The sequence below is a fragment of the Podarcis melisellensis genome (assembly GCF_964234715.1).
Source record: "Podarcis melisellensis genome assembly, chromosome: 5".
NCBI classification, from domain to species: Eukaryota; Metazoa; Chordata; class Lepidosauria; order Squamata; family Lacertidae; genus Podarcis; species Podarcis melisellensis.
Genome location: NC_138537.1, coordinates 7,622,589 through 7,635,475, shown reverse-complemented (window position 1 = coordinate 7,635,475; position 12,887 = coordinate 7,622,589). Strand labels below are relative to the sequence as shown.

Here is a 12,887-nt window from a genome sequence, read left to right as displayed (position 1 = left end):
AAGGCATAATCAGGAGTGCACTTTAAGGCTGCAGGTTGTGCATTGGAAGTCGTATCTCTGCCTGGCCTTCCCCATCACATGTAGTACCACAGAATTGTTTAATTGGAAGGGACCCTGAGGGTCATCTGGCCCAACCCACTGCGATGCAAGGATCACAGCTCTGACAGATGGCTATCCATCCTCTGCTTAGAAAACAAAGGGGAGTCCACAACCTTCCGAGGGAGTCCATTCCACTGTTGAGCAGCTCTTACTGTCAGAAAGTTAAGTTGGAATCTCCTTTCTTGTAACAGGAAGCCATTGGTTCAGGTCCTACCTTCTGGAGCAGGAGAAAACTATCTTGCTCCATCCTCCATATTTGAAGGTGGCTATCCTTTTTTAAATATAATTTTTATTAAAGATTTTACATTACAAAAAATAAAAAGAAACAGAAAAATCCAACAAAAATTGTTAAAAACAATCCTTCTTTTCATCTCCTTAATTTTCATTTACTTGTTTCTCGGACCTCCTCATACCACCCTTTTTTGTATTCCAAATCAAATTATTAATTCAACAATTTCTTTCCCTCTTTTTGTCACCCAAATCTTATTCTTAAATTATTACAATCTTAGATGTTTACTTATATAAACCCATTTTTTCATATTCTTTTAACCCATCACAGCTAGAAACCACTTAGTTTCAATCCAACATTATTCTAAAATTCCTTAATTTTACAATATCTCTGTAAATAGTCTTTAAATTTCTTCCAATCTTCCTCCACTGACTCTTCTCCCTGGTTGAAGGTGGCTATCCTGTCTCCTCTCACTCTTGTCTTTTCCAGGCTAAACATACCCAACTCCCTCAACTGTTCCTCATCAAGCTTGGTTTCCAGACCCTTGATTGTCTTGGTCACCCTCCTCTGCACAGTACAGGATAGGTTGCAAGTCCTGCTTGCAATTCCCATGGGCCTCTGGTTGACCACTGTCAGAAGAAGATGCTGCACAAGACGGGCCATTGGCCTGATCCGGCAGGCTCTCTTTATGAGTGTTCCCTGCCCTGCAGCCTCAGGGTAGAAAGGCACAATATTTCTGTGTCCGTACAGCAGATAAATCCCCAATCTGACACCACACCCCTCACCGCCCACTTTCCCCTCTCTCGCAGACAGTTCCTACCTGCAGCAAACCTGGCCTCCTGCTCTCCTTCGCTGAGGTCCGAATAGGAGTTGAACGTGCTTTCCAGAGCCACGGGCGAGTCCATGGGCTTGCACCAGCCCTTCCACTCGATGAGGTGGGCCACCCTGCCTTGAGCCATGGCCGTGGGCTTGGTCACATGATCCTTCACCACCTGTGAAATACCTGCAATGGAGCAAGCAGGGTTAGAGGGGATGCCCCGGAGCTGCTGAGATGATCTGTGGTCCCACTTTGCGGTGAAACTCTCCATTCTGCAAATGGAGGTGCTGGCACACACCGTGACACACACTCCTTGGGTGGAAGCCAGACCCCGTGACTGAAGAGTTCCCTGATAAGGAACGGCTGAAAGGGCATCCTTAAAAAAAGAGCCAACTAGATGTCATGCTCCGTCACATGTTAAATCATCCCAACTATCTCCTCCTGCCCAAAACATGCAGCGATGGCCTTCAGCAGGAAACCCACATTGGGATGGGTGGGTGTGAGAGAGAGACTTTCTGCTGTCCATCAGGCAATGGCTTTTTCTACTTGCCTTGCCCCACCCTCCAGCCCTAGGAGCCTTTCCCAAACCATGACTTTAAGAACAGCAGAAGCAGCTGTGAAGAGTTCAGGGATTATTATTTCTAAATACAGTTGTACCTCTGGTTGCAAATGGGATCTGTTCCGGAGGCCCGTTCGCAACCTGAAAAGAACGCAACCCGCGTCTGTGCACACGCAGGTCGCGATTAGCTGCTTCCGTGCATGCATGTGACATCATTTTGCACGTCTGCGCATGTGCGAGCGCCGAAACCAGGAAGTAACCCTTTCCGGTACTTCTGGGTCGCCGCAGGACACAACCTGAAAACGTGCAACCTGAAGCAAACGTAACATGAGGTATGACTGTAATTTTATAAGTTGTGTGTCTTTGCTTCTCAATATAATGGAACTTTTTTAAACAATGCAATCATCCACATCAGCCTTCCCCAGACTGGTGCTCTGCAGATGATAGAATCACGGATTGTAGAGTCAAAAGGCACCCCAAGGTTCATCTGCTCTGACCCCCTGCAATGCAGGAAAATAAAGCTGTCCCGTACCAGGATCAAACCTGCAACCTTGGTGTTGTCAACACCACACTCTAACCAGCTGAGCTATCCACTTGGATAAAATTAAGAAGGCACCAACTCCCAGCAGCGTGCTGGCTGGGCTTGATGGGAGTTGTGCATAAGAACTTGCGGAGAGCCAGGGGCCCATGTAGTTCAGCATCCTGTTCTAACCGTGACCAAGCAGATCCCTGTGGGAATCCTTCATGAAGGGTCTTAGCACAAGAGCCGGTCTGCCTCCTGCTGGTATTCAGAGGCATGCTGCCTCTGACGGCGGACTATTTTGTCGACCCAAACACCTGGAGGGCAAAAGCTGGTCCAGGCCATGCAGCCTGAAGGGGAACAGCTCAGCCTCCCTCCCTGATCACTTCATTCTTCTGCGCATGTACCCCAAGCCTCTCTCAGAGCTGCACAATTCAGCCTGAGAAGGATTACAGCCCCTTGCTTAGCAAATCCAAGCCATGAAAATCTGACTTTGAGCTACGCTTTGGAATTTATAGCCTGTGCGCATCCCTTCTGAAAGTGTTTGCCACTTGGGATGTCACACATTCAGTTCCAGTGACAGCTATCATGTAATAGGTGACAGACGAGCTACAGTTGGCGTATCACCTCCCTGGCTTGCCTTCTCCATTGCCGGATAATTATCTTGGGCGTATTTAAGAGGCAGTGATCTGCAATAACTGATTATAGCAGCTTCGCACATCCATTGAGACGTAATGATCGGCGGGATAATGTAACATGAGAACTCCGCTCATTGACAATTCACCGGCTCTTTGTCACGCAACTTGCCCTTGGTTGATTGATGTAAAAAACAGAGAAATCAAGCTATGCAGAAGCTGAAACTCTCAGCAACATTTGTAAGGGGTCCCATAACGTTCAGAACTAACTTAGGTGCCCTTATTTGACTGGGAATTGGCCTGTCCTTTTCAGTTCTGAGAGTGGTACAGCCAGCGTGGTATAATGGTGATAGTGCCAGACTAGGACTCTGGGAGAACAGAGTTCAAATCCACACTTAGCCAAGGAGGCCAGTCACCACCTCTCAGCCTAACCAACCTTACAGGGGTGTTGTGAGAATAAAACAAGCAGTGATCAATAGTGGGTCCAACAGTCAAGAACAGCGCATTCTTTAGCATATGCGCCACAGGGATGCAAAGTTCCATACAATGCCCCCAAATTTAGTTTAGCCCCCAAATTAACTTTTATGATGATGTAAGAGTTAATTTTGCATGCACAGAGCCGTTGAGAATGACAAGTATCATCATTGAGTCAAGCACAGCTGGTGCAGCGCGTCTTTGGCAAATGAGCGCACAAAGTCGAAAGCCCTTTAGTGAAACAGTAGGTATCCATTTCGGTAATACCTAGGTATATATGTATTTTGTTTTTCTAGCTTGATCAGAATTATTTAGTATTTCATAACAGGTAGATAGTTAAGAGCTTAGGCAGCTTCAGCGGCAGGCACCTGGGGCCTCCCAGAATTCGACGCCCGTGTGCCCCGCACCCCTTGAACCCCCGGGTAAAGATGGCCATGGTCAGGAAGGCAGTTTCTGCACATGCTGTAGAGGGAAGTGAGGGGCAGGTGGGGCTTATCCACCTGGGAAAGTAGCCCATCTAGGAGAAGGAAAACTCTGACCCTAAGCCTCCACTGCTTTGTGGGATATCTTCGGGAGAAGTAAATTTGAATCACACAAATTTGAAGTGGAGTCCCTAAGATGGTTGGGTGGCGCCTTGTATGCCTCCTTCCAGCAACTCCTGTAGCCAAGCTGGTGCCAAACGTCTTGCTCTGCTTTCCTTTGGACCACATCAGTGAGGATGAGAGGGGAGTCTTGTCATCTAGGCAGCCCAGGACCTCCATACACACTGCTCAGGCTTGTGGCCTGGGGAGGTCACTTCACTGCTGCTAATGCAGTGGTTTGACTTTGCTGTAGGAGACTCACTCCATTGTCTCTTGAGACAACACAGTTGCGAACATCAATGCCACCTTGAGCTCCTTGGATGGAAGTTGGGTTGTCAATTCAGAGGTTCTCAAACTGATCCACAGACCACTGGTGGTCTTCAGGTGTTTCAAGGGCATAGCTGTCAACTTTCAGATTTGAAAATAAGGGATCACCAGCCTCACCTGTCCCAGGGACAGCCTATGGGATATCTAACAATCCGGGATAGCAGAGGAAAGCAGCGGGAATAATGGAATTTCCTGCGAAAAAAGGGAAGGTTGACAGCTATGTTCAAGGGGTCTGCAGAACAGCTGATAAGATTGATAAATGGCCCTGGATTTGGGGATTTTTCTTCTCTGACAATGAAGATTCTGACTATTTTGCCCAAATACACCACTAAGGTCCTGGGCACAGGGCCTGTGATATTCATAATAGGATACTTGTGGAGTGTACTAATTTTTCCATAAACTCTACTAGTTAGAGGCCTATCTCCGAAACTCAAGGCCCACAGTTTTCATAAAGCAGCCCTGGTTTTGAGGTTGCTGTCACCATTGAAGAGAAGATGTTTATTAAGTGGTCTGCACAGCCCCTAGGAAAGCGCTTTGAGAAATGCTGGCCTAATGTGTTTGGAATGATTTGATTTGGTGTTTTTCAAACTGTGTTCTGTGAAATCCTAGGTTTTCTCGGAAGCCTATCAAGAGCCCAGAAGCTCAATAATGGTGGGCAAGATGCCCAAAAGGCCATTACAGATGTTCCACTGCAATGTTCACACATGGGAGAGTATGGGCGCATTGTAGGAGGCCTCTCAAATGGGGGGGGCAAACAGGTAGGCCTAACACCTCTGTTTATCCTCCAGTATTAACTAGTTATTCAGTATTAACTGAAATTAGACCATGTTCCAGAATGCTAAAAAGAAGAAGAAGAAGGTACAGGGACTCTGGAGTCTTGGCAGAAGAATCCATCCATGGCAAACCAATCCATGCAGAAAGGGTTTCCTGGGGGGTCAGAAGATGGGTGGTACAATTTTAAGAAAATTTGCATTCTTAGTAAAAACAATGACAATATCATTAAAGTGCCAATGTGCCTCTGGGCTGTCTTCAAGGCGGGAAAATAACTGCCGGGGGAAATCACACAGCCAAAAGCAGACTCCGGAAAAATGAAGGGCGCTAGGAAGGCAGCCATTTTGAACGTGTTGCTGCAAAAACAAGGAAAAATCTCCTGCGGAAACCTTAAGGGTAACAAATTGATGGTGACCCATGTGTTTGTGGCCTTGCTTGACATAGGACCATTGACAAGTAGGTTATTGCAAAACAAAAGAGGAAATGCATTACCAAATAAAATAGAATGCAGATTTGTATAGGTTCGTGACATTGATTCAAACAGAAATGCAATGCATCTCACCATCGTGGAGATGAAGGTGGCCATGTGAGCTGTTTGCATGCTCAGTAAGTCTCGCTCCTTAGCGTTCTTTCTTTTTGCCCGTCAAATTGAGGACTGTACCATGTAAGGTAAGATATAGGTAAAAGGGTAAATGGACCCCTGACCATTAGGTTCAGTCATGACTGAGTCTGGGGTTGCGGAGCTCATCTCAATTTACTGACCGAGGGAGCCGGCACACAGCTTTCGGGTCATGTGGCCAGCATGACTAATCCATTTCTGGCGAACCAGAGCAGAGCACGGAAACACCGTTTACCTTCCCACCAGAGTGGTACCTATTTATCTACTTGCACTTTGACGTGCTTTCGAATTGCTAGGTTGGCAGGAGCAGGGACCGAGCAACGGGAGCTCACCCCATCGTGGGGATTCGAACCGCTGACCTTGTGATCGGCAAGTCCTAGGCTCTGTGGTTTAACCCCCAGCGCCACTCGCGTCAAGGTAAGATATATGACCATCCAATAGACAAGGGAGACAAACAGAGAACTCCTCCTGCCTTGAGGAAGTACCTGTGAGGAGAGCAGGGTGGGAGGAGTGGAAGAATCTCACTCCTTATCTCATGGGTCTTCTGGCGTGTGTCTGTCTGCAAATGCCTTCCATGGCCCACCCCCCTGCTGAAACATGGCTTGAAATAAACTTTCTTTAGCCCATAGAAGTCTCTTTTCAAGACAAATTGTGGCACAGAGTCATTTGAAGGAGGGGCGTACAGCTAAGGAGTTGCAACTACAATGTACATTTCACCATGGAGGCCGGCAATTATATTGGCGACATTCCCCGCAATCCAGTACAGACTTAATTTTGGATCTAATCTGCATATTACTATGGTGAGATAAGGGAGCTTTTCATTCTAATTATTGCATAGGGCTTCTGCCCACGTTAACTTCTAAAATAACCCAAGGGAGCCATGCTGGAGGAGACCCCAGCTCACTCCTTCATGCTAATCCTCCTCTCATTTCAGCTTGGGCTGCTGTGGGGAGGCAGATCAAAAGCAGGCAATGTATTTTATTACAGTGGTACCTTGCTTCTCAAACCCCTTGGTTCCCAAATGCTGAAAACCCAGAAGTACCGTATTTTTCGCCCCATAGGATGCACTGCTCTATAGGACGCACCTAGGTTTTTTTTGGGGGGGGAAATAAAGAAAAAAAAATATTTCCCCCCCCTAAGCACGGGGCTGGCGCGGGGGAAGCCCAAGCTTCCCCCGACCCCAGCCCCCAGAACAGCCTGCTATCCGCAAGCCTAGGGAGCCACGTCGGTCTCCCCAGGCTTGCGGACAGCTGTGCGAAGCCTGGGCGCGCATGAGGCTTCGGAATGCAGGCAGCTCTGCGCGACCCTCCGGAGCCCGGCGCGGCTTGGCACTGCGCGGAGCCCGGGAGGGCAGGCAGCTCTGTGCAACCCTCCGAAGGCTTGGTGCCGGGCTCCGCAGTGTTGCGCAGAGCTGAGCGGACCCCGGGAGGGCAGGCTTCAGCGAAAGCCTGTATTTGCCCAATAGGACGCACACACATTTCCCCTTCATTTTTGGAGGGGAAAAAGTGCGTCCTATAGGGGGAAAAATACGGTAATTGTTCTGGTTTTTGAACATTTTTTGGAAGCTGATCATCCGATGTGGCTGTCGGCTATTGTTTCCTGGGTGCCTGCACCAATCAGAAGCTGCGCCTTGGTTTTCCGGAATGGATTAAGTTCGACACTTTAGTTTTTGCTATTTATTTTGTATTTTTGTTTTCGAGGCTTTTTCAGTTAATTTGTTTTTGTGAATGTGTGGAACCCAGTTCAGCTATTGATTGATTGATTGACTGATTGATTGTGTGACTGCGGAAATAGATAAAAGCTCCCCATCCAAACAATGACTATCAGCAGTGCAGGTAAGTAAAAAAATTAATTTTAATTTTTATCATCTACAATACTGTCTTATTTATTTTATAGTACAGTACATTGATTATTGCTTTCATTTTATGGATCAATGGTCTCGTTAGAGAGGAAAATTCATGTTAAATTGCTGTTTTAGGGGTTGTTTTTAAAAGTCTGGAACGGATGAATCCATTTTGCATTACTTTCTATGGGAAAGCACGCCTTGGTTTTGGAATGCTTTGGTTTTGGAACGGACTTCCAGAACAGATTAAGTTTGAGAACCAAGGTACCACTGTATTTGAAAGCCAAAGGGCTGGGACCTTCTTACTCACAAGCCAGAAGAGAGTTTTAATTCAAGGTTGTACTGGCTGTCCAATTCTTGAAAGCAGTGAAGGGGAGCAGGGGGCAGCAAATTCCCTCCAGAACCCCTCATGATTGCAACTGAGACTTTGGCAGTGTACACAACATATATTTAAAACACATCTCCGCCCCTCCCCAAGAATCCTGGGAACTCTAATCTGTTAAGGGTGCTGGGAACTGTACACTACAGTTTCCAGGATTCTCTGGGAATGAAATGTCCTTTAAATGTATGGTGTGTATCCACAGTATGTCTCTATTTTCAAGTAGGATTCAATCACATGCCATCAAATTCTGTTTTGCACAGCTATAGTGGATTGGGACATCTTGCACTAAAAATCCACTCCCCCCCCAAAAAAAATAGTCTTTTTGCAGTGACAGTGAAATACTCTTTAAAGCATAGGATTGCGCTTGCTTAGTCACCTAATCTCCCTGTAAACAAATCAGGATGGGTGCTCAATAAACAAGACACCTGGAAGCAGCCCATCAAGTAGGAGAGTCGAGCCAGTAGGATTAAATGAGTTTTACGCTTGCCTTATTGTTGCTTGGATGCTGCTAGTTACTCGGAGCTTCCACTGGGAAAGAAATACAGAGTGTACAGTGACTGAAATGAGGCCCAGTGTTGTTGTTTTCCCCCAAAATGGAGACACTCTCATCAAACTCCATTCCTAGCCGCTTACCGTGCAATGAGGACCGGGCGAGGGCCGCAATTTCTTGGATGGTGAGTGCTCGCCGGGACTTGGGTAACATTTCGACAGTGTCTTCAACATTTACCTTCAAGAGAAAAGGACAGTGAGGTCAGAGGTTGCCTCAAAGAGGGCTCAGACAGATGTCTAGTTGTAGGGTGTGTGTGTGTGTGACCCTCCCTGTGCGTCTGTGTATAGCTGTGTATAGCTGAAGGAGGACATTCTACGGAATTCAAACTGTTATACAATAAAATGCAATGTGTAAAAAAATAAAAGCAGCAATAAAAATACAGTTAAATATCATGCAGCATCTAGCTCAGTGCATTGCAATTTGCGGCAAAATCAATGGCAGGCAGAAAAACCATTAAGTGGCCTGGCAAGACCACCAGGAATTTCAGGCTGGTCTGCAGAGAGGGGTAGTTTGAGAACCACTGGACTAAACCTCACCAACAACTCCGGAAATAAAAAATTCTGGTAGCTGGGTGGGCCTTGGGGGTGGAGACAGAATACTCCGGGGGCGGGGGTGTTTTTTTTAAAAGAAAGGTAAAGGATCCCTGGACAGTTAAGTTCAGTCAAAGGTGACTATGGGGTTGTGGTGCTCATCTTGCTTTCAGGCCGAAGGAGCTGGCATTTGTCATGTGGCCAGCAGGACTAAACCGCTTCCCGTGCAACAGAACACCATGATGGAAGCCAGAGTGCACGGAAACACCATTCACCTTCCCGCCGCAGCGGTACCTATTTATCTGCTTGCACTGGTGTGCTTTTTGAATTACTGTACTAAGTTGGCAGAAGCTGGGACAGATCAACAGGAGCTCACCCCATCACGGGGATTTGAACCGCCAAACCAAGAGGCTCAGTGGTTTAGACCACAGCACCACACGCATCCACGGTACCAGGAAGTAGGGGTGCAATCCAGTGCAAAAGTTTCCTGTTTGCCTAAAATGTACATCTTTGGGGGTTTTTTTTTAAAAAAGAAATGTTGGTTCAGCGACAGCCCCAAACAAAAAGTCCCCAAATAAAAACTTGACCTGGTCCTGGTTTTGTTTATTTGGGTCAGCTGTTAATTGTATTTATGAACCACATTCAATACCAAGTGGACCAACCAATTACAAAAGAAAGATGCTGATTAATCATTTTAGCTGATTGATCAACAGATTAAATTTAAGGACCGAAACCTCGCCCATACTTCCTACAGGGGCACACCAGAATAGCACAAGGAGAAATAAATAAACATTTTGTGAACCCTTGGCCCCATTGATTAAAATTTGCCTTTGCTAAGCAAAGCAGAGCCTTGATTAATTCACCAATTGAAGCTTTAATTGATTAATCTATTAATTAAACTGCTTAAAGGTCATAACCCTGTTTAAAATACATAAATCTGAATATATAGTTCTGCGTCCGCTTCACTTCCCTGAGACAATCCACAGTGGCAGGGTTAACAGGGTTTCGTTTCATTTAGATCAGAAGAGCCCTGGAGAGACTTAAGCTGTTTTTGTAATATCAATATACAGATGTACAAGCGCAGCTTGCTGGAAGCGAACGGGCTCCTACACTCAACAGATCTCCAGGGAACAGCTGTTGCAGCCCCTCCATAGAGCTGCCCACCCAGTTTCAGCTAACTCCAGCTTAGACCAAGGATAGCCTAAATGCTGCTCTCTGGATGTTCTGAACTACGGGACCGCCTCTCCTGGTATGCCCCACGGAGGACCTTAAGGTCCACAAATAACTCTTTGGAGGTCCGAAGTCACAAGGTGGTTAGATTGCTCTCAACTAGGGCCGGGGCCTTTTCAGTACTGGCCCCAACTTGGTGGAACACTCTGTCACAAGAGACTAGGGCCCTGCAGGACTTGACATCTTTCCGCAGGGCCTGCAAGACAGAGCTGTTCCACCTGGCCTTTGGTTTGGACTCAGTCTGACCCTTACGTTTCCCTCCCCTTATGGTCTTGATTTATGGGCTACTATTAAAATAAGGCTGCATTTTAAATTGTATTTTAACCCATATTTTAATAAACTGGGTTTTTTGTTGGTTTGTTTCCCCCCCCCCCATTATGTTTTATTGTAATTTTATTGGTGTTAGCCGCCCTGAGCCTGGCTCTGGCCAGGGAGGGTGGGGTATAAATAAAAATGTATTATTTATTTATTATTATTATCTCCCATCATCCCTGATCATTGGCCATACAGTACTGGCTGCGGCTGATGGGAATTAGAATCCTAGAATTGGAAGGGGTCCCTGAGGGTCGTTTAGTCCAACTGAAACATCTGGAGGGCACTAAGCTGGTCAGCCAGAAGTTAGGCACTCTGTACTCCCTCTCTCTGCCTCTCAAGCCCAGCCAAGAAGTTCTGAAGCAGTGATTCCCAGACTTTTTTAGCCACCCCCCCAACTCCATAAACTCATTCCCAGTGCTTCCTGCCCTCCACGACAAAGGGCATTATTCAGGATAGCTATTTGCATGACCCACTAAGGAAGAGAACACAACATTTGATTTCAAATTGGATGGGGGGACTGTGTGTTGAGATCCCTACATTGCAGGGGGTTAGACTAGATGACCCGCAGGGTTCCTCCCAATTCTGGGATTCTAAAACTCAAAATAGTAACAATCACAGAACCATAGAATTGTAGAGCTGGGGGGGGACCCCACGGTCATTTAGTCCAACCCCGCTGCAATGCAGGAATCTCAGCTAAAGTGTCCATGACCGATGGCCATCCAAACTCTGCTTAAAAATCTCCAAGGAAATTAGAAATCACCCCAGAATTGGCCCTACTAAGCCTCTTCCAAGACAACAACGCCCACTCACACCACAAAGAAGTCGTAACCCGCCTACTCTCAGCAGCCAGAAACACCATAACCAGACAATGGAGAGACCTGTCAGGAATAAGCATGGACCAATGGTACCAAATAGTATGGGAAACAGCCTTACTAGAAAAATTAACCAATAAACTGAAGCTGACACAGGGACAAATAGAAGAAGACGCCTTCACCCCGGTATGGCTCCCCTTTATCACGTGCACAGCCCAACAAGACAATGACAAGAATCCACCAATAGCATACAAATCAATATGGCTAACCTGATCCAAAACACCCACCCACCCCACTCACACATGAAAACAAAGACCATCACAGCCAACCACAAATGAACAACCACACCATAGGCCAACTCCAACCTCTCTCACCACCAAAGGAACACAAACGAACAGCAGAGAACCTGCACAAGGAATTCTGACACAAAACCCCACATATATAAAGTAAAATAGAAACATCACCACTTGACCCCACCCCACTCATTTCCCCCCCCCACCTCTTCCCCCCTTTTCTTCCTAATGTCTCAACAAATGAAACCGATTTGTAAAAAACAAAAATGTTACATGGGGGGGGGGGAATACGAGAGAGAGACATTGCACATACCTTTGTAAATCAAGAAAAGATTTTTAAAAAATACATTAAAAACACCCAAACACCTCCAAGGAAGGAGAATCCACAACTTCCTGAGGGAGACCGTTCCACTGTCTCCCTCAGCTCTCTACTGTTCTTTCTCAATTGCATTGCTAACTATTTAGTTTAATAAGTTCAAGTAAACTGATGAACTTGATCCAAATTTCAATCTTCTCAAATTTCAATAGTCATCCACACCTTCACTGGCCCCCTGCTGCTCCCTTGCCTCTTAGCACCCTCTAGGTAATCTCACCACCCACCAGGGGACAGTACCACCCACTCTGGGAGCCTCTGCTCCAAAGGGTGTCCCCTTCTGAAGGCGATCAGGAAAAAGATTTCGCTAGTGATTAAGGATCTTTGAGTTTCTTCTGTTAATTCCAGGCACACTCACTGAGAGTTTATCATTGATCAGTTTAACAAAAGTTGACCAGCCAGCAAAAATACATGTTATGGTTAGGTTAAGGTAAAGGTAACCTTCCCACCACAGCGGTACATATTTATCTACTTGCACTGGTATGCTTTTGAAATGCTAGGTTGGCAGAAGCTGGGATAGAGCAACAGGAGCTCACCCCGTCACACAGATTGGAACCACCAACCTTCCTATCGGCAAGCCCAAGAGGCTAGGTGGTTTAGCTGAGTGGAAAAGGTAAATAGACACCAGCACACCTTCACATGCAAGAGGGGAGAATGGGCATGCATTCAGATCACGGCCAGGAGACTTAACCCACTGCCCATTTAATCCATGGACAAATGACCCCACAGAGCAATGTGCACAAATGGAGAGTCTCAATCTGGCTGTGTGCAGACTGACCAGCCCCTGTGCATATTCTCTGCTTGAGGGCAATGCCTATTGCCTGGGCAATGTTCAAAACATCTTTCATCTCGTGCGTCAACTTCCCATTAATGATTATCCACCTACTGATCATATATTTCACTGCAGTGTGCAAAATCCCTTGTTGAC

The 12,887-nt window shown here is 46.4% G+C and overlaps 1 protein-coding gene and 1 long non-coding RNA gene across 5 annotated transcripts in view; one reads left to right on the top strand and one right to left on the bottom strand.

Moving 5' to 3' along the window:
- The window catches only part of LOC309370053, a 394,628-nt gene that overhangs the window by 326,951 nt on the left and 54,790 nt on the right, over window positions 1–12,887 (top strand). The gene's annotated exons all lie outside the window — the stretch shown is intronic.
- The window catches only part of FAM131A (family with sequence similarity 131 member A), a 58,922-nt gene that overhangs the window by 15,679 nt on the left and 30,356 nt on the right, over window positions 1–12,887 (bottom strand). For all 4 annotated transcript variants that reach the window (XM_081911325.1, XM_081911328.1, XM_081911327.1 and 1 more), the window contains 2 exons: window positions 8,490–8,583; window positions 1,149–1,331 (listed from right to left, as the gene is read on the bottom strand). In XM_081911325.1, the coding sequence (XP_081767451.1) occupies window positions 1,149–1,331; window positions 8,490–8,583 (277 nt within the window). The remainder of the gene's footprint in view (window positions 1–1,148; window positions 1,332–8,489; window positions 8,584–12,887) is intronic.